The sequence below is a fragment of the Neolamprologus brichardi genome, chromosome 5 (assembly GCF_056152115.1).
Source record: "Neolamprologus brichardi isolate AB-2024 chromosome 5, ASM5615211v1, whole genome shotgun sequence".
In the NCBI taxonomy this organism is placed as follows: Eukaryota; Metazoa; Chordata; class Actinopteri; order Cichliformes; family Cichlidae; genus Neolamprologus; species Neolamprologus brichardi.
In genome coordinates this window covers 20567011-20594661 of record NC_142108.1, presented here as the reverse complement: position 1 = coordinate 20594661, position 27651 = coordinate 20567011, and the positions used below count along the sequence as shown (strand labels likewise).

Here is a 27651-nt window from a genome sequence, read left to right as displayed (position 1 = left end):
CACCACACTCTAAAGTAACTCCTCTGACGGGGCTTGATCAGCTGTGTGATGGTCTTCAGGTGTGGCCAACCACCTGGCAGGGCCACACCTACCAGGCCTGAAGGCGCCTGTAAACAGGTGCTCCCAGACACACACACATACCTGCAAGCAGGGAGAACGATGGACAGCAACACCAAAAACACATATAATAAAATACAGGTCCATAACTGCTCAGGGACCCTGGATTGCTCAGATCCAGGTCCCTGACAAGTTTGTATTGGCTGGTGTTTATTAAGGTTTTTTCTTAGTTCACTGCAGAGCAAGTTAACCACAAGCCCTTTTCACAAAAGATATGCTGACATTTCTCAGGAGGAAAAGCATAAATAAATGCCAAAATGTCAGTTTCGTGAACTGTGTGGATCATTAAGTGGATGAGAAACCAAACTGCAGAACAAAGGACATGTAAACAAAAGGCTCATTGGGGGGGCTGATGCAAAGCCCAAAACAAAATAAGGTCCCAAAGGTGATCAAACATATCCAAATCTGACCACAAAAGGAATTAGAACCACTAGGGATCTATCCAGGAAATCTCAGAGGAATGCAGGCAGACAGGCAGGCAAGCTACACAAACAACACAACAGAGAACAGAGAGAAGACTGAGGCTTTAAATAAACAGAGGAGTCACAGAGGACTGGACACAGCTGTGTCAAGAGAGACAGGTGAGGACACAAAGACAGTCAATGGGATGAAGTCAAATTCAAAATCAAACATGATTTTAACAAAGTAAAATAAGAAGTAACTCACAGAGCAACCATTAAACACAGACCCGAGGCAGCTAAGCACAAAGCACACACTTCACTAATACTAAACTAGGATTAAATATAACAACTAAAAGGCTCAAAATGCAAGTGTAACTAAATAAACAAAGCAAGAAAAGAGGCTCAGGATGAAACCAAACAGAAAACGCCTAAAGATACAGAACTCAAAGAATATGCGCTAAACATAATGTAAAACGACAGAGGGGAGGTTAGAGTAATAAATACAGAACATTAATGAACTCACAAAGAAAACAAGGGAACACAAAACCCACTCTAGAGTAGAACACAGAAACCAAAGATTCAAAAATATAACAAAGGACCAATCTGAGGAAAATATGTCAACACAAAATCTAAACTATTATCTTCAAAACAAGACTAAAACCCGTGACTCGTAGCATTTAATCAATAATGGTTAACGTCAGGGTTTAGCTCCTTCAGTTTGTTGAGGCCAAGTGTTGCTTTGCTCCAGAAAAAAAATTACATCTTAAAAAACAAGAGTCCCAGTCCCCAGGGGGAATAAACCTTTTGTAGGACTTGAGCCTTACATTTGTGTCCCCATGCAGCTGATATTCCAGCGTCTTCCAGCTGCCACAGCGCAAAAGCCAGGGAACAATCTATGCCAAGGCCATAGATATGTGAATTTTAACAGTAATGTGTCACCTAAAATACACATCACATCTTTGGCTATACTCATCTTCAAACGCAGCAGCTCAGAATACTTTAAACGACCTTTTATCATTCAGCCAACAGGGGGCAGTACTTAGCCACGGTGATGAGAAGAAAAATCTCTCGAGCTGCAGTGACGTGTTCTCTTCCCTGATCCGTCTTCTCGCTTCAAAATTCAGTTGACAAATGTGTCAGCTGTATGCACAATAAGCTAAATGCGCTGTAACTCATCTGCTGCTGTGTGCACTGGTTGGGTAAACTGTATCCTCCAGTGGGTAAGAGGACTGTGCTGGCCTAACCTGGGCTTTTCTTTTCGTCATGTAAAGTGGTGAGGCTCCAGCCTCTCGCTGCATTATTAATGAATCTTTTTCTGGCAACACATCCCTTCTATACTCTGAAAACTGTGGGAGGAAGAGACAAGCATAAATCTGGCGGTTGTCATGAAGCCTCCACCTATCAAGGCGCCAAAACATATATAATACACTCTGAGAGTCAAATGGGTTGAGTGCAGGTTGTTTTGTTTTTTTCCTGAGGACTTATCTGGAGCACACAAAGATACAAATCCAGATTAACCCAGAGTTAAGACTGATTACATTTAATGTATATGAAAATGTTCTCTGCAGCCTTATACTTAAGAGAAGGAGCTTAAAACTATGCATGCTATATACTGTAAAAGGAGTTCAAGCCACTAACTTTTGCATTTTTAGCTGTTAAGAAAAAGGCTAATAAAACAAAACACTGAATGGGCTCTTCTGAACCTGCTGGGTAGCACTTAAAATTCACTGCAAGATTAATGTCAGGAAGGGAACATGAAAATATTAAAATTACGATTTCTAGTTTTTGGCCAAAGGGGTTTGGGGGCGGGCGTGGAAGGCCGGGTTATGTAAAAGGATTTGTAGATTGGTAATTTCCTCAGAATAGCTTTCTCTTTTCTCCTTTCCATTTTAAACTCGTAAACTCGTTTCCCTCCCTGCAATCCATAAGTCCTCTCCACCGTGTTACACTTAAAACAATATCGGCTTAATCTGAAAGGGCTTAAAATCCCAGTTTCCCTGGATGTAAACTCATTCCTGGTGAAATTAATCGTCATCACTTGCTGGGTGCAAACTTCCCTAAAAGACACGGCTATCGTAGCTGGAATGCTGACACTGACCCTATTCTATCAATCTCGCATTAAAAACACTCCGAGCATTTAAATATTTCAAAGAGCTCCTCCAGAGAAGCTCTGAGTGTGCGTGTGTGTTGTATGTGTGTGCCATTTTCCTACTGACAAACACAATTGAACTTAAAACACCAAATGAAGACTGTAGAGCTGAATGACATAAACTCCAAGTTAAATCTGTTAGTGCAAAAATAATCCCGTCTTTGTTGTTTCACTCCATTATTTACACTGTTTCAGAGGATATAACATCACGTGAATAAAATAAACATGCTCAGTGTCTATATACCATAGAGAGGTTTTAGAAACGACTGAGGTGAGAGAGGGAAGTTATGAATATATCATCAAGCAGTTAGTCTGAGATGTTTCCACTGTGCTGCACTGTTTGGTGCATCGCTGTGCAGTTTACCTATCCAGTCTCTGCTAGCTTTACAAAGAAAAGCACTGTGCCAAAGAGAAACACGTGTCTATGTACTTTAAACAGGTAAAATCGACATTGACCTGGCCAGCAACAAAGACAGGTCCGTAGTGTTTTCAAGGCTTTTGTTTGTGTGGTTATGATCTTTGTTCTTGTTTTCTTGATAGCTTTCATTAGGTCTTTTGATGTGTACTTTAAACCTTCAGAGTAAAATCCCATCTGAGAAAGCGGCTGTCAAGAAAACATTCACACTGGCATCAGGTGTGATGATGAAGTCAAGCAGGTCCTCAAAGAGTAAACCTGTAATTAATATTATGTTTCTAAGATAGAGTCAAGAATAGTTCAAATGATTCATCTCATCTCTAAAAAAATCTCTGCCCAAAGTCACACATGATCATTTTATTTACTCCAAGGGTTTTTGTTTTATGAGTTATTTGACAGATGTGTTGATAAATGTGAACACGGCTGAAGTAAAAACAAAAAATAAATAGAACATTTTGTCTGGTGTTGATTTGTTACGTGAGCAGCACATTATCTGAAACTGCATAAAACTCAGGTTCAAAGTTCAGTATTTTGTAAACAACAACAGCTAAGAGAAAGAAAATCTCACCAAAAGGTCAGTGCTGTGCTTGTTTTGGAGCTTTCCGCGATGTCACATGCTTTTCATCACCAGATGTCCTGCTCAGTGAATTGCAGATGTTAAAAATTAGTCATTTATTCTTTTTTTAAATAGTTTTTTTGGCTAACAACAGATCACATGGCTGTTTGAACTTGACAAACTCACCAACAATACATTTTTGGGCAATTGCATAAGTTTTGTAATTTTTACTCTTCACAGAAGATTTTAAACCAAACGATAAAGATAAAGTGCAGACTTTCAGCTTGAATTCAAGGAGCTTAACAAAAGCATTGCATCAACTGTTCAACTGCACCCATTTTTATACACAGTTCCTCATTTTCAGAGGCTCCAAAGTAATTGTGCAATTGACTGATAAATTATTTTATGGCCAGACAAGCCTTGTTCACAAGTTGTTACATGAAAAATTAAGCAGAAAAAAAGATTTTCCACATTGATTCCAAAAGTTGATCATGCATTTTCACTGAAATACTCGAAGTCCAAAGAGATTTTGATGTCAGTGAAAGAATGCATGATTGGGCTGAAAATCCAAAATAATACAAAATTTAAAAAAACAAACAAACAAAAAACAAAAAAAACTTAGGAGCACCCAAATCCAAGTTGGTGTAGCTCAGTCATCAACTAATTGGAAGGTTGGTTTTTGAATCCCTGCACCAGTCTGCATGCCCAAATATACTAGGGCACACTTCATGGCCACTCAGGAACAAGAAGAGCAGATTAGACTCTGCTGGTGAAAAGAGCCTGCACAGTTCTGGGAAAGGAAATCTCAAATAGATGAAACCAAGGTTAATTTGAAAATGATGGCAAGAGAAAAGTACGGAGCATATCACATCATCTGTCAGACGTGGTGAAGACAATGTTATGTCATGAGCATGTATGGCTGCCTGCAGAGCCAGGCTGTTGACAGGAGTAGCAAGAAGGCCTAACTGCTCTGTTCAGATTCATCTGGAAGCTAAAAAATAATGATTGGGCAGCATTTCACAGTGCAAATGGATAGTAGCCAGACCATCTGAGGTAGTAGCCAAGAAGTCAGTCACCTGAACAACCCAACAGAGCAGCTTTTCAAGCTGAAAGACTCACAAACAAGCATCAATTGAAACTAACAAATTTGCAAAATTATATAATTGGCCAAAAAACCTATGGGCTATAGTCATACTCTGTGCTTCCCAACATGTTGTAGATTTCCAGCTTCTTGCCTCACTGTTTAGATCACTGGTGCCAGTCTCATAAAGACACTATTGAAAAATTTATCAAAAGCTCAACAAGAGACTGTCCTCCCAGGAAAAACAACTTCAGTCATTTCAGCCTGTAACGAAGACCTCTAATGACTGCATTTATTATCATGGGAGCAAAGAAGAAAGTTCTTCTTCAAACTTGAAGTTTGTTTTTCATGTTTCCAAGTGTCAATACCAAAAATAAAACTTTTGAGCTGTAACAGAGGAGAAATCTTCAAATGCTTAAATTTTTGGGGCAACTGGTATCTCAAACTAAAGTGAAGAAAAACAATACTGCAAATGTTTCCTTTAAAACAAAAACAGAAACAAATTTTGCATCAGTTGCACAACAAGAAGTTTTTTCTGCACTTTCAGTTACATTATAGTACCCTGGAGAACATCAACATTTAATGTGTACACACTCTAGCGGAAGTAGAAGAGTGGGGTGAAGAGCATCAGTCAATAATTAATGTTTAAAAGGTTTTGAAAGTTCTGCTGCTGGTTTTGGTGCTAAACCTCTCCAAGGGCTCTAAAATGTGTGCAGAAAACCGAGCCGTGTCAATGTACAAGCACCCAATGAGAGCTGGCAGTGGTCTGTTGAGGACTTAATGAGCTGAGGACTATGGGGAACAAAGGCAAATGTCATGCTTGGTATTAACATGGACAGGCTGTGCGAGTAAAACCTGAAGAAGAAGAACAGTTAAATGCCAAGTCAGGGCAACAGAAAATACGGGAGTCCTTGAAAGCATGGTTACTTGCTGCTCAGACACTTAAAGAACATCTGGAGTAGCAGCCAGTCAGTCCAGCTGTCAGAATCAATTAAATCACAGATGAAGCATGCAGGCCTGCTCATCCTCCGTCCATGCTGAGCTCACACTATATGGGCTGTCATGGATGTTCTGGATCTGGAAGTATTATAAGAGTGGGCAGGGAAGGTAAACACAAACCAGGGTCAAAAGGACAAAAAATACTAAGGACAGATAATTATGCAGCCAAACATAACCTAAAAATAAAGGTGGTTTCCTAATTCTGAGGAAAGGTCAAAACTACTCAGTCAACACATTCAGAAAGTCTGCTCACAAAATGTTACTACTTTGCACCACTTTTTTTTTTTTTTTTTTTTTACACAGAATCAAATTAAATCTTTACACTTTTAATTCTGATTATTTGTGAATTTGTATCCATCTAAACCTAAATAAGCTACACTGAAAGGAAAAAAAGATTCTTTACTCTCGATAAACATGAAGCAATAATTCTGAGTAGGATGCAAATGCAAAGGTTTATTCATTCAAATAACGAATCACTGAGGGATGATGTGCTTGGTATAAACTGGATATCAATTAAGTAAATTTCTTTTCACATTGTATTTTGAGCAGATTTTTTTTTTTATTATTTCAGTGTGTGATATATGTGAATCTCCTGAATTTGAGTTGAATTGTTCAGTACCTAAGTAGAGCAAAACAAGGGTGAGCTGGCAATTGTAGAGCCAAAGAAAAACCAATTATATCATAAAAAACTTTAAGTAGTGGAAACTTTTGGGTATTTTAGTGCGGCTACTTCTTGAATTTTAACACACAATATTCTTGGCAGTGCAGGCTTTATTATAAAGTATCCTAGCTGCCCCGTCCTAGACTGTAGTACACATACATTTGGATACTGACTTTGATATAATTCATAAGGAGGTTTTGCAAGTTCTCTCATTCAGCAGGAAAATGTGGCATTTCAGAAGCTATTATACTCCAGATTAAAGCATTTTTTTCATGTTTTCGTTTTCTAATTTTGTTGATATCATTATTTATTCAATAGAGTTTGTCCATATATTTATAGTTTTTCGTTATTTTTGAAAAGGTAAGATAAAAAACATTTATTTATTTATCCGTTTAACAATCAGTTTAATGGTGTCTGTTGAAAGTTAGTTGTTTTGTGTTGTTTTTATTTTCCTCGTGTGTCTATAATAAAAGGGAACAGTTGACAAGCAGATATTCCAGCCTGCACCTCAAAAATAACCTTGCTTTCTAAGATATTCAAAAATGTAGTTTGTGCTGTTATGGGGTTGCAAGTTCTTATTGCCAGGGTTGATTTTGTGTTTTACGGACTCTGACCTCTGATCTGTTATTTAGCATTCTCTGCTTTTGATCATAATCTGAGTTTTGTTGTTTGGAGTTTTTTGTCTCTATTCTTGAATGCTTCCTTGTTTAGTTTTTTTTTCTTACAGCTTTTGTTACCTGGTTTTCTGTTAGATCAGTATTGTTTTGATCCCTGGTGTTTTACTCTAGCCTTCCCAGGATGGAAAAGCTAGACAAAGGCTTCCTTTTGTGACTTGAGAAGTCTTTGCCTCAGTTAGTGATTCCCTGTTTAGTTACTTCCTGTTTGATTTTGGTACTCTGTTTTTGCTGACACTTTGTATTTAGTTTTACTTCCTCCCTGTCGTTTCAGCCACGAATCCCACCAGCTACCTCTCCCCTAATTATTTTGTGTACATGTTGTTTGAGCCTCTCCTTATCATGTTGTCCACATTTCCTAAGCATATTCTGGATGTTTGGCTTCTTTGTTATTTTCTGGATTGTGAACTAGGTGACTTTGTGATTTTTTTATTTCATTTAATTTCTGCTTTTTTGGACCATGAAGTATTAAAGCTTGTTTAAACTTCTCTACCTCAAGAGTCCCGCATATGTCAAACTTTGTCGTTTACACAGAATTCTGGACATTTAATACTGGCACTGTTAATAATAATATGTACATCAAATGCAAGAAAAGGACTTACTATTTCTAAAATGCCCAGATGGGACACTATTTGGACTAAATTGGGCCAGCTACACATGACACATTACAGTAGTTTTATTACAACCCTGTATGCATTAATACGAATCCCATTCATCCAGACATGCTTTTGTGAGGTCAGACACTGATGTTGGATGAGAGAGTCTGGCTTTCAACCACCATTCATTCCAAAGGAGATCAGGGCCAATCAAATTCTTCTATAGCAAATTCATCCAACAGAGCCATAATACACCTTGCTTTGATCATGTCCAAACGGGCTTTCTCAAGCTGAAGCATTTAAATTTCGCTTCTCTGGAACTAAAAAGGAGGCTCTTTGGTTCAAGCCCACAACATTTTCCCCCAAAATGTAACTGGCACAGTGGAGAGAGGCAGGTAATGTTATCCTGGCATTTCAAAAACTCAGATTTATCCATCAAACTGTCAGGTAGAGAAGCATGAGTCGTCACTCCACAGGACAAGTTTCCACGGTTGCAGAGTCCAGTGGAGACATGCTTTACACCGCACCATTCAAAGCTTGTCAGTCTTCTTGGTGATGTAAGGCTTGAAGGCAGCTACTCCGACATTAAAAGCCATGCCACACCTGGCTCACAGTTTTTGTGCTGATGTTAATGATGATGTTTACTCACTATGAAGCTCATCCCTCGGTGACCCCTCTTTGTAACTTTACGGCCTGAGTTGCTGTGGTTTCTAAACACTTACTCCTTTGCAATAACACCACTTACATTTGATGATGGAATATCTAGTAGGGTAGAAATTTCACAAGCTAACTTGTTGCATCAGTGGCATCCTATTACAGTAACATGCTCAAATTTATTTAAGTCTTTAGAATGACCCATTATGTCTTAGTCATCAAATTTGGCATTCTGAGTAAGAGATGTGGTCCAATACTTTTGTCCATATTGTTTTTTTTGTTACCGTAAAGATTTTTGGCTTTGTCTTTGTACTTTATTTTAAAAAATTCTTGACGTATAATTCATTTAGCCTTTACTTTAAGGCTGCCAGTTTTTACATCCTTGTTCCACAGCACAAGTAGAACAGCTCCCAGTACTTACAAGGGAGTAAGGATCTTAAGAATCAGCAAGTATTTTAGCTACCGAAAACACCCCGAATTTAGAAGAACTATGTGGTGAATGTTCAGAAATTACACCATGAGTCAAGGAACATAAAAGCAAATATTTCCTCTTCTTTTACTTTAACAGAGCCTTTCCATGAAATCTATTTTTTGCTTGTTGCCATATTGAAGACAAATATTAAGTAGACTTTACACAGAGTAAGATCTAAAAGACTGGGGGATGATAACCATTCCTTTCTGCTCTACTTGTTACAGTGAAATCGAAAGCTTTAAAATATGTACAGGAAACAATATTTTTTCGGTTAAACTGCTTCAGAGTTATCAGTACAGGTCTATGTTAAGTACTACCATAAAAGACTGTAAGACACTGCAGTGAAGGCAAATTGAAGCATTTTATTTGAGAGTTTGTAGTTCCAGTCAGGACATCTCAGTCTCACACTCAGGAAAACTGTCTCACTGGCGGGGAGTTACTATAATTATCAACAAAATATCAATACTCTGAGCCTCAGTATTTAAAGCCAATGCTGTGAGTACTGGACTGGGGTAGGGTTTCTTTGCGGGGGGAACTGCTATAAATATTGCATAGAGGACGGATGAAGGGAATAAAAATGTCCTTTTTGCCTTTTTTTTTTATTAAGAAAAATGCACTTCACGAGGAGAGTAAGCCATGTGTCATATAAATGCAGTCGGACTGTGCTTCCAGTATTGTAGTGTCTGCAGGATTTAAAGTATCACGTGACTTTTCGTGTGCTAAGCTCTGGCAGAACATCACAGCTTAGTGTTGCACGAAACGACTTACTACAACACATCTGTACTGTAACACAGCCAAAACGGTGTTTTTGTTTTTGTTCTCTTTTAAAGTCCGATTCACATTAAAGATCAACGCGTTATGCTGCATATTCACACTGGCCCAGTAACTAACAGTGAGTCAGACACCTGGGGGATTCTGTTCAGCTTGAATAATTAATTCCTGTTTAGTAGAAGAAACGCTTGTGTGGTGAGATTTCCTGACAAGGGATGCCAGCACGTGCTGTAACAATTCATTTGTGCAGCTTCAGAGAGGTGGAGAAGGCAGCTCGCTCCGTGTTGCAACCCCACCCTTCGACAGCACGCGGCATTTTACACCCGCTGTTCTGCATCCCGTGCGCGGCCCGTGCACTTCATAATGTTCCCCATTTCAGTCAGTGACAACATCAGAGAAATCCGGTGGCAGCCATCTTAGGTGTGCCACTGCGTGAAGTTATGAGGGGCTACACTACACGCGGAGCCGCGCGCGCTTCAGACTCGGATCTTTGCTTCGAGTGCGAGTTCAGGACCACGGCCAGCTCCGGTCGACCGGGTCCCAGGCTGGCAGGAAGGAAGAGGCCATCTCCCGCTTTCACCGAAAAAAAGGAAAGGGGGAGGGAAAAGCCGATCTCGTCCCCTCACATATACACTACAATCCCTCCACCCCTCCTCTCCGACTCTTCTCACCTCCCCCTCTCACATCCGCAGCAGCGACTGGCCAATAAAATACCGAAAATACGTAAGCACCGACGAGTGCTCGGCGCAGGCGGAGAATGGTCAGTGTGAAGCAGACTATAGCTCTTCCAGCATTACTCGTATACAGCTGACATCCCTCAGCCAGCGAGTACAACCAGGGCCTATCCCTATCTCGACTTCAGGCACATCCTGCGTTATATCTATGCACGGGTAAGACAGCGGCTCGGCCATCATCTGGGGATATATACAAATATATATATTTAAAACAATTAAAAAAAAAACCCCAAACAAACTCAGTTAGTAGGTTCGGATTTCTGTAGAGGCGCACCACTTCTAGTGCAAGATGTTAGATCCGTCGTCCAGCGAGGAGGAATCTGATGGGATAGTGGAAGAGGAAAGCAAAGAGGCAATGGCTCCTCAGGCCGGATCCCGCATCTCCCCGAGCAGGACCAGCGAGAGCTCGGGTGGACTAGCGCCCAGCAGCAGCCGCAGCAGTGCCCGTCCTACTAGCCCGAGCCCCTCGGCCGTCAGCGAGGAGAAGGAGGATCTGGAGAAGCTGCACAGAGAGGAAGAAGACCGCAAAAAGAAGCTGCAGCTATATGTTTTTGTCATGCGATGCATCGCTTACCCGTTCAATGCAAAACAGCCCACAGATATGGCAAGGCGGCAGCAGAAGGTAAGAGCACCCGGTGCAAAGGTATAACTGATAGCCACATGATGACGAAATACCTCCTTTCATATCGCAGATGTTGTCATTGATGACCTACATAAACCAGAGCACAGGTCTGGCCACTAGGCCCTATCCGATAGCGCATGGAGACAGCACGGTGCCAGTGAAAGCACCGTTTGTTTGTTTGACGCAAAATGTTGAATTCATGGAGCATGACAGGAGCATGTAAAGGTGCTTCGAGCTCCTGGTAGTGAAGGGGACTCGTGGTGCTGCAGAGCTGCAGGCTGAGTGCAGTCCATGTTCCTCCAGCACTCTAGCTCATAGAGGAAAGCAGCCTTACAGCCCAGCAAGCCCATTAAGTGAAAGGGCGTTCAGGAGATGGTGGATGGCAAGTCACAACAGGACAGTGTCATTGCCCTTGTTGGCCTACATTTTTTACCGAAGTCCTGATGTCAATTAGATATGCAGCTGTATATTGCTCTGCTTCCTGCCTGCTTGGCGGATACCCAATCCCAACCCGTTTGCGCCATCACTTATCCCGTCAATTTGGCCTCCCAAGGTGACTTTTAGGCACAGACCTCTTGAGGAGGGTGGCTTAATGGCCTCTCTTCTCTGAAGATGAGCTTTGCTCCTCTCAGCGGCCTGTAGAAAATTAATTGCATTAAAACATTTTCAACGTTGACACATTTTTAACCTTTTACTATTTATTATTATTATTATTATTATTATTATTATTATTATTATTATTATTATTATTATTATTATTGTTATTATTTTAACAGGACATTTATCTTATAAGATTTATATACCTTAGCTACTGTAAAGGACAGGGCCCACACCCTGGCTTCTCAGGCTGCTATGTTGGTCCACTGATGTTGATGCCAGTTTTGGGTCATGCTGTCCTTACTGTCAAAGTCACCATGCACAGGCCTACTGTGCTAATGGGAACGTTCAACTGATTGTAAGTTAGGATAATGCCCCTTGTATATTTCCTTTGCTGTATGCAGACTATCTGTTTGACGGACCTGTCAGTTATGAATTAAGAAGCCTCTGTAAGGATCAGCATGTTTTATATAGAACTGCTTGAATACTGAAACCTAGTCATCACATTGCATGACAGTATCAGGTTCCTAAATCTCTCCTCAGAAGGAAGAAGTTCTTTGTTACTCACTGTGGTCAGGAGGCTTTCAGAAGAGTCATTCATTTTGGTCGCTCATTCATTTTAACACCACGAATACTACTTTTGAAATATGCATTTATAAGTGCTGCTTTCATTTAACATGCAGACAACTTGTCTTCCTCTGGTCACTGTTAAGCCATATGGTCTGAATTTTCTGCTGACTCATGCACAAGTCCATGTAGGAGGCATAAACTGCAGTGTTTCCGTCCATTTGTTTGTTTGTAGTCTGTTGAGCGTAGGTTACTGATAGTCTAATGCACGCCTAGTAATGCACTTTCATATCTGGTCGCTCAGGCAGCCACAATTCTCAGCTGTGGGTGAGTGAATATCCGAACAAACAATCAAACCAGGAACTCAGAGTGTGTCTGTCTGCCCACAGTCTAGCTGGTGTTTCTGATTTGATCCAAACATGGATAAAAATCACACATTAAAATAATTGAAAAAAAAAAATCTCAATTTTAGGCACAGTGAATTGGTTCAACCCAATCACTTGATGAGCATGGCTTATAACGCAGAACTGTTAACAAAATGGTGAGCACCAACATCTACGTTGATTACTTTGAGGCAGTTGTGTGCATTTATAACATCATGGAGTTAGACAGTAGTCATGAGTTCACTGTCTTTTAATTATATTTCTGTCTTGGGTGGATATGGAGAAATAATTTATCACACAAAAAGAATATTTAACATTTGTCTAATTACGTTTCTATGGATTCATCTTAGCCATGAACCTCATGTGAATGTGGGCTCCTCAGATGTCCATAGACAATAATTTATTAAGGTAATTCCTCACAGTGTTGGCAGCACAATCTAATATGCGCCCTATTACAATTTTAGCTATTATAGATTAGTCACAGAAAAATGATGAAGCAATTTCTGTAATGAAAAGACTTAAAGGCCTCAGCAAAACATGTGGAGCAGCTCCATGATAATCCGTTATTAGAAGCTCTGGCACACAAACAGCAGTGATGGGCTATCACAGAGAAACAGGCCAGGCTGTAGACTGTGCAAGCTCCACTGCTGCTTCTTGAAATATGTTGCCATAACCTTGTGGAAGATAAGCCAACAGGGCAGGAACAGGAAGGTGACTCTTTTTCAGGGTATAAAAAGTAAATCTTACAGTACAGTCTGAACAATGTCTTAAAAAACAGCACTTTGAAGGCTGTTGCTGCTCACTGCTGGCTTGGGTGTATGTGCATGACTGAGTGTTGACACATGTGTTTGCTTAAAAGGCTAAGTATCTTGGGACCCACACAGCGAATGTGTTGAGTATTGAGGTTACAGACAGATTGCGTTGGTACAATTTATGAAATTTTAGCATCATTGTGATGGTCCCAGAGGGCAAAAACCTCTTTCATTCAATGGGAATAAACTGCACACACAGAGGAGTTAAATAAATAAAATACAAAATACCAAATTTCCCCTTGTGGGACAATTAAAGGATTATTCTATTCTATTCTAAAGGCATGTTGGCAATACAGTAAAATCACAATTTTGCATTTTGTTTTTTGTTTTCAAAGTATAATGCAAAAAGAAACATATAGGTTTTGAATAATATGACTGTTGATGCTGATGGTTGTCAGCTTGTTTGGTTGGTCAGTTTGACTTTAGTCAGAAAATGTAAATATTGTGTAACAAGTGTTTGGTTTTTAATTGGACAGCCACTAAATGTTTGTTAAAGGAACACCTACCAAATGCCCACATGTGTCAATGAGAGCTTAACTTGTTGATGTGTACAGCTCAAAGCACAAGAAACAAGCAGGAACTAAATTCTGCTTTGATTCACAAATGTAGCCAAGGAGAATAACATGTTTGCAGTCTGATTAATCAAACCAAGACTATTTGCTTTTATAGATCGCTGTTTATGTTGATTTTCCAAAGTGAGTAACTGTCCATGTCAGAATTACAAAGTGTGATTCCCTTGAAGATAATCTGACCTAATCAGTTCATCTGCCAGCAGCTTCACTTAATAGAGTTCCTCCTGGCTCAGCATTTTAATACTATACAGTATGCCATTTATACTGTGAGGGAGAGGGGCTGTGAATTGTGCAGCAGGGTTTGTGATGTGAATTTGAATTAGACTGAAGTGCAAACCGAAGTTTGCCACACAGGTGTTTGCAGTCATGTTTGCAGAGAACTGTGGGAGTTCCACTGTGAACAACTTTTCAATGAGTGAAAAAGATGATCATAAATCATCACGTTAACGTTGCACTTGGCTCACAGATTGCAGATCTGTCTATATGAACATCTAATTTTTTCATTGGTGCTTTTGAACAAAAGCATCAATTTTGCCACTTTCAGTTTATATTTCTCAGTGTTTCGTTTTCGTTTCGATTGTTATCATTTCTGAGGTTTAATCTTTCATTAGAATGTAGGACCATTTGTTTAGGGGCAAGACTGAATATGTTAAGAATTGGTATAACAACGCAAACACTGTGTGAAAGCAGTTGATTTACTGCCTTGCAGACGTTCCTTTATTAATAGCAGCTGCTGTTAGCTGTGTAAATACAAATTATACACAATTTGTTTCTTTAAAGTATGGTAATGTTTTATTTTTGTTAACTAAATCCACTTAATCACACTGACTTTCAGTTTTTAATTTACTCTAACTTTGGCAAAAGACAGGAAATTATAAACAATAACACTGGCAGCGGTCAGGGTGTTTGCATAGACATTCAATGTTTATCATTGCTATTGACAGCTGCTACATTTGTTTATTGGATAATTATGGTAATATTCACGATTCAAGTGACTACTGCACGGTTTTAAAAGCTGCACTGTGTAGTGTGCATTCATCTCTTTACTCAGTGGCATGTATATTGCCCCTATTTCCTTCTATTTCTACCAAAAGACACCAGATTATCTGAATGGTGAATATGTAGATATAAACAACTCAGAGTGAACTGACCAACCTCAATATATTCATAAGACATTCAGTCATATGTGCAAAACACAGTGGCACTAAATGGAGAGCTTAATTATGGCACTGAAATCATTTGCATTATTATGTAAGATCGCTGAATGGTGTTCTGCTTGAAATTTTAAAAAAGGCATCCTTCGACAATAAAAGAAGCTTCGCTGTCAATGGCAAAGTCAAGCCTTGAGTTGAAAATAAAACATGTCAGTCAGCGCTTGAGAGCTGATAATAGGAAAAATCGTTCTCTCCCATTAAGCAGCAGTCTTGGTAGCATGTTTTAGCACTGCTAGTATAGGAGAATAAAGGTGTTTATTGACGGTGCGGATAAGCAAGTGAATTCAGAAGGGGTGACAGCTGAAAAGCAGCAGGCGAAATACCCCCTCACCCACGATCTGTGCAGCCACGTGTAAACTATCACAGCTTCTCAAATTAAACATCCTCTCTATGGAGACATAACGAAGGAGGGAAGCTTAGATCTTATTTGTCAGAATACTAACAATGTCTTTTCCTAACAGCGCTGTACTTTGAAGGCAAGAAATAGGGACGGGATCAAATTGAATAATACGTGCTCTAATAATGATCCAACATTTTGGTGTGATGCTCACATGAAATGTGCCATGTGCTCAGAAAACAGGCTACCAAAATGCAAATGTTAGAGCACAGAGTCCTGGCATGTAAATGCATGGGAGTTTAAAGCTGGTATGGATGGCATCATGTGAGGGATTATTCCACATAGGTGGGAAGACGTGAGCGTGATCTGGCTTAAAAGCAATATCCCACGTAGTATTTTATCTCCTTCAATGGCTCTCAAAATACAGGATGTGCTTGATAATTATAGTCTCATGTGTCCTCACCCGGGCTATGATTCTTGTTGGCCTTTCAAAGCAACAGCATTCGTTGTGCCAACGAATGTTAACCATCAGTGTGATGTGAGGCAAGATTTGTCTGGCTGAGAATAGCTGCTGTGTCCCAACACTGCATTCATGCATGGAGACAAATTAAGCAGGATTGTTTAATTGCTGCATAAGTTTTCATTCCTGCTCCCAGTATTGCACATTCGCCTTACTGGAAAAAACTAGTGCAAAAATAAGGACCGGCTTGTTGAGAGAAGACCAAACATTAGCAATTCTAAAGTGGCATTTCATTTATCATTTTTACTGTTATACAAGTTTTTTTTTTTACTGAGCTTACCATAATTAAAACTGCTACTGCTTTAGTTTTATGTGTATTTAATCATTTTGGTCTATAATAAGCAAAAAGCAGGGCAAAGCTGTATTTATTCATTGTATTTGCATGTAAGTTCACAACAACAGGCACAAGCTCACTTTTTATCAGTCAGAAGACTTTGACTTTGAAGTTATTTTTGTTTACATTTTTGTTTGAAAATTGATTAATGATCAACAAAGTGCTGAAATGTTCCCATTTGCTGTTACATCAGTTGACTATGTGATTAATCAACAAACTGTCTGAGCCCTGATCAACATGCTTCCTGTAAAGACCATTTTATTGGAAGTGTAGTGGAAGAAAACAGCAGGGATCCATTTGTACTTTGTGCCAAATGTTGACATTTACACTGCAGCAGTTGCAGCATTCATAAAGCCTGTCAAACTTTGCAGAGATGGAGAATTCATTCTGAGATTGGTAGCCTGCTAGAGCAAGATCAAAACAGGTCTGCACGTTTGACAAAACACTCCTTTAACCTTGAAAATGTGCAAGGTTAAAGTGCTATTCATAATGACACGTGCATTGCCTAGTCACGCCTATAAGTGTGTCATGTAAAGGAAAGCAAATTGAAACTAAATCAGCTATTGTAACATCTTCCTATTTCTGGCTATAATCGCATACTTTTTTCTTATACTGTAATTGTGACATAATTACAAGACAGTTGTCTCATAATTATGGGACTCTGATTATGCGTTATGGAAGTTATAATCACTCTAAGAGAACTTTTGTGAGTCTTTTGATGGATACTATGTGCGGCTGCATGTCATCACACTTTCTGATCATTGTTGAGTCCCCTAAGAGAACTCAAGCGGCTGTTGGTGGTTATTTAGGGCTCAAGAGTTTGTTGGTGCAAATGTGTGCTGTTATGCTGAACCCTGTGTAACATTGCTTCAAAGGGAAAATTACACAGGTATGAGTAAAAAGGACAACAAGGAGAGATACTGAGAGAGAGATTACTAGTGGTGATTTTCCACATTAAAGACAGAAGAGCTATAGCAGGGCCATTACTGCACCTCTCCTATGAGCCTCTCTTTCCCACTCTCCACTGAGGCACAAAGAGCACAAACAGCAGCCTGGAGCAGGCATGAGGCGGTATGTCAGGTAGATACTCTGAGTTTATTGTCACATGTTCATGCAACCAGTGCTTTAAATGGAGTCGTTACACCATTATCGTTACACCGTTATACTCTTTCAGAGGCATTCTTCTGTGATATTGATGTAAAGTAACACAGGGGGTGTCACCAAGCAGTAAGACAACATAAAAAACAGACTTAAACATAGTGGCAAACTGTTAAAACAACTCTCAGGACATGGATTAACGCTGAGTCTACAACCTTTTATTGGTGAAGACCGTTAAGCCTTCCCAGCCAATAAATATTGGATGCGTGTTGATCTTTCCTATCACTAATTCTACAAAAGTTTTTCAAAAGCCTGATTAATGCAGTCTGTGTGATCTTTTTTCAACACATCTTGTGCTGCTTTCTATTGGTGAAAACACAAACCTTTTTGATCATCAAACAAGACTCTTGTGAGATAATCACCTTTGAAAGCTAAAAGGAGGGAACGAAGAGAGAAAGTTGGAGAAATTACAAAAGAAGACAGTAAGTGATTTGTGATGGGAGGGTGGTAGAAAAGGATTTGTGTTGCAGACTCTTAATGAGAGTAATGCACCAGGAATGGAGTTACTGATTCACAGTCAGCTTTGTGTGCTCTACGGTATAAAGTAATGCAGTGGTACTGCAGTGTGTAGCCCTTTAATACAAAACTGTCATGGTTGCGACTGTGTGCAGGCAGGATGAGGACCCAAACGAAAGCTCACGGAGGCAGGAATGAACTCAAAACACAGCTTTATTGCTGGAGAGAAAAAACATACAAACTAAAGTGGAAACTATAACATATTACACGGAGAAACACACAGCCAACACTGGCAACACTGACACAGGGAAACACAGGTCTTAAATACACTGGGAAATAACGAGGGGAATGAGACTCAGAAGGGGAGCACAGCTGGGAGAAATCGGACATAACGAGACCCAAGGGAAGCGATACTCAATACATTCACGTAGGACACAGACCTTCAAAGTAAAACAGGAAATGTAACATAGACGCAGACTTGACTAGGGGAGACAGAGCAACTAAGAAACACAGAGAACAATAACAGCGGCTAACTAAATACTCAGAAAACTAAAGAGAATACAAGAAAGCCAAACTAAGACATAAAGAATAAACTGGGGCAACAAAGAGAACTAAGATCATAATACAAAAACTCAGAGACACAAGAAACTCAAAACACTGGGTCACCGACCCAGGACCGTGACAAAAACAAAGAAAAAACAATATCAAATCTTTGCTTAATCGCCTATTTGTGTTAACATATTTGTGTTTGTGTATTTTAAGTTCTGGGAGCCTGCTCAAAAGTCACTTTCTTCCAGTTTCCAATTTAACTAATGATTTAGTTCAGGCCTCCGTCATTCGTTTCCCCAAAATTCAACAGAATCTGTGGCTCTTGTTTATCATATTTCGTACATACATTACCACACATTTCTAAAGTGATCGAGGAGTACAACACATGTGCATTTAATTACAGGTCAACAGATGAATTACATCAAAATCTGTCAAAGAGAATTTGATTTTGGTGTTCTTAATTTATGAGTGTTCATATTCATGTGGTTTTATGTTCGCTTCTGCTAAGCGATTATTTTCATCAAGCGAATGAGCAAAATGAAGAACCAGCAGAACAGACTGCTGCCTGTGAGATGGTGGTGTGCGGTAATGGATGACACTTACTGGAAGGGGCTTTGCTGGTTGTGAACACAGTGTTTTTCTGAATATATCAGCAGCTCCACAGCTCCCGAATATGACAACACCGTGAAGGCTGGTTATACAGAACCGGGGCCTCTTGTTTTATCCCTGTTTGCTGTGTGTCAGGCTCTGTCTGTGGAGTCTGCACCTGGCTGTTTGCTAACCCAGCGGAGTGGTATTTACTCACACAATGCTGTGTGTGCATGTGACTTCAGAACAAATCTACGAGTGCATGTCTGGTTCCAGGATAATAGCTTGTGGATGTGTCTTTGTATAATTGTAGTTTTGTGACCATAGTCGCTACGCAGTGTTGGTGTTTTGTGTTTGATGAAGCCTGCTGTTGGTAGATTTTGTGCAGCTGTCATGCAGTACTTGTTCCTGTACCCTTGTTTACTCAGATGTGGGCTGGTGGTGTCATCTACAACATGAATAACCTTGTCTGGTGATAGCAGCCGCTGATAACATATTTGCTAAAAACCAAGCATTGAGACAGGGCAAACAGCGGCAAACAATAGAACTGAGTTTATATAACACCCTTTCTCCAATTTTTACATTAGATTTCACAAATGTAAGGTTTAAATTTTTTTTTTGATCTCTATTGATATACAGATGTGTAATTGTGTGTTTTCTTTTTAAATATTTTATCTTGTTTTAATGAATCGATTACACAGCTGTTTTACTTCTGCCCAACACAGAAAACTGTTCATTTATTTTGCTGCCATTTAATTTGGGAAAGCAGCCTGATTTAACTTCCCCCTCCCCTAACATTATATAACTTTAAGGAGCTCAAGTGTGAGTCAGCAAAGCAAAGTCCTTATCGTGCTAAACTACACAAGCTACAGTACAGTGCACCACATTCAATTAGCTAATTACTCCACTGCAGACAGTGGATACAGTATACATCACAAGCTGATGACATGTTGATTCAGTCAAAGAGATACAAATATCTATATGAATCCAATCATAACCGCTATGTACTGGAAATTTACTGTGAATCAGAGGTGTTATCCAACTTACTCTACTTCAGATTACATTCAGGATCTCTGATACAACATTTAATCTCAACAATGTCCATTGTTTTAGTTTTGCACATATTTATAAAACATTAGAAACTTAATTTATACCTCCCTTTGTCTGATGGTTTAAGATTGGACCTCATACACTTAGAGTAGTACATGTACATTTTCTTTTCAATTTTAAATATCATGCAAAAATGGCAACTACAATTGAGGTCATTTGCTACTATTAGATGTTCAGTTTTCTAAATGTAAAATGTCTTGATTAGAATGCATGTTGACCACAGTTTTTAAGATAAAACCAATGTACATGAAGAATCAAAAACAGAAAAGGCTGGTTTTTAATCTGTTTTTATTGCAATTTTTGAAAGTGGTTTTGAGCAAGATTTTTCCAGATTTTCTGAAGATCCTTTTGACAGCTTTTTCTCTTATTTATTTATCAGTTTTAGAGAACTTTTGTTTGTTTGATAAGCCATTTCACTCTGAGCTATGAATTATTCAAACATAAAAAAAAGTACCAAACTCAAAGGAAGAACCAGTATTGTGTCTACGTATAACAGACAACTGAAATACAACAACTTAGCACAAAAACATATAATTTGCTCTGATTTCTTGAGTTGAATCTATGGAATATGCCAAAGATAACACAGTTCAATAGTTTTACAACAACAAGGTCAATCCCAAAGAGTGATTAGCTGAAAAATTGTCGTATCCCAGCATCATGCACAGTATCCTTAAAAGTTTAAGGAAAATGGAAAACTGGTAGACAAAAGATGAAAAAGTTATGTACAGCAGAGGCACACTTTCTAAAAGTCGTGTCTTTCAACAAAAGAAAGGAAAATCCAGCAAAGACCTGACATAGGACCTGAGAAATGCATCTGGGTCTTTAGTTGAGACATCTACTGTTCACTGGAGCCTCATCAGAAATGGTCTCAGTGGAAGGATGGCTGTTCTTGATAGCCACAGGAAGGGAAACTATGAAAAAAAATGGACTGGACTGGAAATCAGTGGCAACGGGGCTGATGGACTGATGAATCCAGTTTTTTGGCTTAAATCATTATTAACACATTCAGAGGAGGTATAACAGTGACTGTCTACAGTCATCCTTAAAACACGGTGGAGGCTCTGTCATGACTTTCAGTCAGTGGTTCTGCAGATCTGGATCTGGTCAAAAATATAAATACAGAAAAGTGTGGTTCCATAGTGTAGTGGTTTACGCTGACTCAAAATCCCTTGGGGACTGCGTTAGGAACAGCATCCAGCATAAATCTGCTAAAACAAGCATAAAGCTCTGAGAGAAGTCAAAAGTAAATTTACGAACACAGAAAGGCACCCTCAGAATTTGGTCCATCATGTAATACCATTGGGGAAGCATCTGATTAGCAACAAACACAATGGCATTGCAATACAAGCATAGCTGGATAAAAAACATCAACAGCAACAGAAACAATGGATCACAACCAGTCAAGGATCGCCCTCCGCAGAGCCTCAACATTATTGAACCGGTGTGGAATCATCTTGACAGAGAGCAAAGGGCAGCCAAATTCCACAAAAAAGAGCTTTGAATGACCGGGAGAACTATTCATAAGGACTCGTTAAAAGAATGACAAGAAAGCTTCTCTAAGAGGGTTCAGGCTGTGTTGAAGAATAAAGTAAGCCATACTGAATATTGACTTTCAAGATCATTAGTATAGCACAACCCTTGCATTATTTGATATACTGTATTTCTGATGCAGTAAATCAGAGCACATTTTTACCATTTTCCTTGTAAAGGCTTTGACCCCATCATGATGTACAAAACCAAAACAGTGTGAAAATGAAAAAGTAATGTCCTAATTCCAAATAACAAAAACAAAGAGTTATTTCATAGCAAATGCAGAGACCTGACTCAGACTGTGGCAAAATAGAAACATACCAACAGAAGAACAGAAAATTACTCCATAAGCTCACTGAAGAAGGACTAAAGGTCACTGATGTTTTACAAGACATGCGCCTGAGGTAACTTAGTACCACGAATCTCTGTTAGAGACTCAGTGGGCGTTTAGATACAAACTGAAATTATGCAAAGTTAAAGTAGACAGACTTTCTAGCAAACAGTAACAAAGAATATTCCCTAGAAAACTTAGCAGGGAATTAGGGAAATTATCAGAGCTAATCCTTCATCGTGGCCAGTGCCATATCTTGTGACGTAAATCTGCTTTTGGTCATACAAAGTTAAAATACTGAATTTATTCAAGTTTTATGCAACCTAAATATCATCCACATGGCCGAAGTGAAAAATTTACTCTCAGTTTAAACTGCAATGAAGCTACTGTACATGTGCATGGCTCCTCTATTGATATGTGAACAGTGATTAATACCAATGTCCACTTCATTGCCAGCGAATGAATCACTGGGTAACACTGCAATCTTGATAAGAGCCACAGAGAAGAATCAATATGACCAAAGCAGCAAAGTATGTCTTGGGAGTCTGGCAATACTGATGAAAATGCAGGCATTTTCTTTCATCCATTAACACAGCACGGTTCTCCAATGAGGGAATAAATGAAAGCACAAAAAACTCCAAATACTTCCAGTAGTCAAGCTGTGCTTCAGCTTTCTCCCCACATATGCAAACTTGAATGGAGTTAGTAGCTTATTATGTTGTCACATGATCTCAGATCAGCCCGAAGAAACTGTCAGTGGAAGAACTATTAGCTTTGACCTTTCAAGGTAAAATCTTCAGGTAAAACACAAATGTGCTCTCCCACTGTTCTAATCACAATATCCCATCTTTTTGTCATTTTTACTGCGGTACCTTTTTAAATGTTATATTTGAAAAGAAATATCTCACATTCATATCATGTTATTGAGGACAGAAACAGTGAGGTTTTCTGTATTTCATTTTAATTACTGAAAGAACAGATTAATTATTGAAAGAGCTGCCTGATTCATTTTCTGCCAGTTGATACCTTGACTAATTGTTTCAGCTGTAATTACAAATGCTCGTTAATATCCAGTCATAATGGTCACAAATCTGTTCTGGTCTACACAACACAGACTTTGTGTTGTGCACGAAGTCTGCAGTATAAAGAGTATATATCAGTGCTTGGCTGTATTTATGCAAGCTACACTATGAATGACCTCAGAGCTAGTATTACAAGTGTTAGCTTTGCTAAAACATTTCAGTCTGCCTGATTCATCTTTGTTTTTTGCCTCTTTTGAAAGCTCAGCAGTAAAAAGCATCTCTCAGGACGCATTTTCCTCTCTGTTTGACATATTATTCACATTGCTTTCTTTGCCTGTTTTTGAAAAAAGAATTGTACATCATTACTGAGCATGCGACTTCAGTCTGAAGAGCCACACTCCTGTTTAGACTTTTATTACACAGAAAGCTGCTTAGGTAATTTCCATCCATCCATTCACGTTCTTAATTGTGCTTCTAGGCTACCTGTAATAGGAGGAGAGGTAGGGTACAACCTAGACAGGTTACTAGTCTATCACAAGACCAACACAGATAAAAAGAAAACTAGAACCAGTTTAGAATCACCAGGGAACTTAACGTGCATGTCTTTGGACAGTGGGAGGAAGCTATAACCGGTATAAACCTGGTATAAACCCGATATGGATTTATACCAGATACAGGAAGAAAATTCAAACTCTACACAAAAAAGCCAACCAGGACACTGACTTCTCTGCAGGTATTTCTGAAATGTATAAGAAATGTGTTATTGGGAGGAAATATACAGGGAATTAAATCTTCAAAATTAAAGTAACTCAGTTTATTATACATGTATGATACAAAGGACAGTGTTACAAAGTGAAAACAGATGTTTTTATCCTCAACCTCACTTTCAGATACAGATAATATCTGACTATGGACAAGTGTGTCAACCCCAGCTCCCGTGTATCCCCATAGGCCAGAGCGGTTTGCATACTCGTGTTAATATTAACATTTCTTGCCTTAGGATGTTCCTTAAACGCCATGGTTTATTAAAACACAGCAGGAATTGCCAAGATTTTTCTTTAATCTCACATCTAGCTGTGGGAAACATGAATTAATCTGAAACCTGAAGCAGAGGGGCAGTATCGATCCCCGATGTAGATGTGCCGTTTTATGTTGTAAGTGGAACTTGTTTGGACGTTAAGTGGATGTATCGTCCTGAGATCCTCTGTACCACAACAATCGCCTAAAGTAAAAGAGATGTCTTGGTGAAATGATTTGTGATACCTCCTGTTTCAGTCCATATTATTTTTACTGGACAGGTCATCTCATTTTTAACTTCTGGTGATAGTATCGACTGGCTGGGTGTTTGTATTTTGACCTGAATACGTTAAAGCTTTCTAACTCTGGCACTTGGCTCTAATAGTGAATTCTTAGAGGCTATTACTTTCTGAGCACTATCAAACGGGGTTGGGGTAATATGATGGACACACAGATGGTGTTGAAATTGCCTCACAGGCACACGATATGTGGTGCTTTTCCACCTCACTCCTACACCAAAGTCTGTCACTTGCAATGTGCTGCTGAACGCAGGCAGACACACACATTACCAGCAGGTCCCGTATAATAACAGGTTGAACTGGAAGATTGAAGGCACTTATCAGAGGGAGACTGTCAGTCTTGACCTTTAGATTACTGAGTCAGTAACCATGTGTGAAATCAATACATGGACATCAAGACTGTAATGAAGATCGAAACTGGAACAAAAGGAAGTGATGGAGAAAATCTTACTCATGTGCACAGATGTATCTCAGGAAGTTAGAGATAACAAGCACGCCATGTCATGTACTTTAGCTCAGAATAATTTTATTTAATTGATGTTATAACATGTTATAACAAGTTTATAATCTATAGTGAGCCATTCTGTAATGCTACATAGGTCAACATGATGATGTTAAACAATTTTATATTGACTGTAGTTTTGCAATTTAGCATGCTTTGCTAGCTGCTAATCAGCAAAATTCGAGAGATTGCTGAGACAAATATAGTCAGTAGTTTTGTAGGGGTTTAATATGCAACCATTGCACACCTTTTTAGCTGTGTGTGATTTATTTAGTTTGGCAGATTTCCACTGTTTAGGTTTCAAGTGGGGAAGCCATTAGGCAACGCATTTCATCTATAAGTGATGGTAAAAAAGGAGTGTGATTGGCTGCTGTTCAGAGGCACTAGAGGTAATGTGGGTTTAGGATGTAGATGCAAAGCTAGAGCTAGCAAACACTCAGTGTAACATCATAAATCCACTTGCACTTATATTCTCTGGGCTACGACTGAAAGAATGAGTCACAGAATGAGAGTTAAATGAAATGAATTTGAATAAGAGGAGATATTTGGTGAAAATGGTGAGAAGCATGCTCGATGCTTGTTCCGTGATTTGTGTGAATCTGACCGAGGTAAACAATGAAAAACTGGCTTTATTATTTGGTTTAAACGTTTTTTTCTCATGACACAATCTTTGTTTGTCCTTGCTTCCACAGATTACCAAGCAGCAGCTTCAGCAGACCAAGGATCGCTTCCAGGCCTTCCTCAATGGAGACACACAAATTGTGGCTGATGAGGCATTCATCAACGCTGTGCAGAGTTACTCTGAGGTACCAACAACCCACCCTACGTAGCCATAGCAGCACAATCACAGTAATAACCTTTTCATTCAAACTCAGGCGCTTAATGCTTCCAAATATGCTGCATTTCGTATGATTCTAAATGTTCACATTTTCACTCTTGTAAAGAAAAGCGCTTTTTGTTGTGTGTGCAGGATATTCCGCATTATTCTCTCTAAGCTTTGAATCTAAAAAGTCAGAAAAGCACTGCACAGCGCTCTTGCTGTTCCATGTCAAAATGCCTGAATTCTGAGTGGTAAAATGGTGGCTGAAGCTTTTCACTGCACAGATTATGAGTCAGAGCATGTGGTTGACACAGCCATCTTTTCCAAGCTCACTATTCAATCTGCAGATGAAAAAGTCATTACTACAATGCTTACAGGACAAAAGGAATTACATATAGGGGGATATGTTAAATTAGTGATGGAAAAACAAGCCATTATAAAAAGCGTTAATGTGAGACTGGAACCTTCAGGAAGCGCACACACAATTACTCTTTTTGCAGAAGTTAATTAGGAGATAACTGACACAGGCGTGACAGCTGAACAGGAATCTCATTTATTTTGGGATATTTAATATTAATGTGAAATACACAACAAGTGTTCAGAATTAACCATTGAAAACCTGACACTGTGCATCCCTCTTGCACTCATATGTAGGGTACAAGATGTTTTATATAGTCATTCAGCCATCATTGGTGTCATAGAAAAATTTAAGGTAAATAAAATAAGGACATATGAATTTCAGAAATAAAATGTCACGAGTAATTTACCGCTGCACTCTGGTGTTTCAGCACAGTAGTCATTGCTTTGAGTCATAATGAACGCTAAGAACAAAATTTGACTGTCAAAATAACAAAGCAGTCATCTTTGATAATTGCTTCACAGTGACAATATTGCCTTGTCTGGATGTCTCCCTGTTAGGCTGTCATTAGCTGCACACAGAATGCCTGTCTTGAGTCACAGCAAATGCATACATGCTCTGATTTTTCACTCCAAAGTTATTATTCAGTTTAATGGTTTTGTTTTGCTGTTGAAGACAGATATTTGCTGTTTGAAGCCGAGAGTGACAGCAGAGCTGCCATATAATTACTGATCATCATTTTAAAATAATAACATTTTTTTTAAAATGCATTTCATATTATTGACACTGGTCTTTCACAATGTAGGTATTTCTTAAGAGTGACCGTGTGGCAAAGATGGTCCAGAGTGGTGGCTTCTCAGCCAACGATTTCAGGGAAGTGTTCAAGAGGCACATCGAGAAGCGCGTGCGCAGCCTTCCGGAGATCGACGGTCTGAGCAAAGAGACGGTGCTCAGCTCCTGGATGGCCAAGTTTGACACCATCTACCGTGGCGATGAGGATCCGCGGAAGGCGCAGCAACGCATGACTGCCAGCGCGGCTTCCGAGCTGATCCTCAGCAAGGACCAACTGTACGAGATGTTTCAGAATATCCTCGGCATCAAAAAGTTTGAGCACCAGCTGCTTTATCAAGCCTGCCAGGTAAGGCATCACACCTGTGTGACACATGGCTTTCCTCCTTGACTCAAATACATGCAAATTCTGTCCCAAGTTGGGACATGCCAACCTCTGAGCATGGTCCACTGATTTCTAATTCCTTAATTAGACTAACTGTTTAACATTATGCACAGTGCAAACTGTTACTGTGGTTTATTAGATCCCTCCTTTGTGTTTATTTTAACGCTGCAAGTTTATTTCTTCACCTTTTTTTTTTCCCCTTTTGCAACTATAACTTCTCGGTTGTCCTGTCTGTGCTGTGGTTAGAACACAACAACAACACACAAATCTTTTATCCTTATAATACCACAGGCTAGTTGCTTTTTTGCAGGGTGTGAACCGGATAATTTGTTCATAGATTATTAATAATAACAGTGGCACATTTATGACTGTAGGTGCATTTAGAGTTATAAATATTTGTCCCATATGGAACTGTTAGCGCTAGTGTTAAATGGGGATATTATAAAAGCAAATTAGTCTCCTTGACATATATCCCTTGATACCAGACAAGCAATGCTCC

General features: G+C 39.3%; 1 protein-coding gene across 6 annotated transcripts in view; it reads left to right on the top strand.

Moving 5' to 3' along the window:
- Positions 1 to 10215: 10215 nt before the first annotated feature.
- The window catches only part of cadpsb (Ca2+-dependent activator protein for secretion b), a 66439-nt gene continuing 49003 nt past the window's right edge, over positions 10216 to 27651 (top strand). For 4 of the 6 annotated variants that reach the window (XM_006783101.3, XM_087840844.1, XM_087840843.1 and 1 more), the window contains exons 1-3: positions 10221 to 10902; positions 25493 to 25606; positions 26784 to 27116. In XM_006783101.3, the coding sequence (XP_006783164.1) occupies positions 10570 to 10902; positions 25493 to 25606; positions 26784 to 27116 (780 nt within the window). In that variant the 5' untranslated portion in view covers positions 10221 to 10569. Of the gene's footprint in view, positions 10903 to 25492; positions 25607 to 26783; positions 27117 to 27651 lie in introns of all 6 variants that reach the window. The other 2 variants (XM_087840845.1, XM_006783102.3) reach the window with 2 other exon arrangements.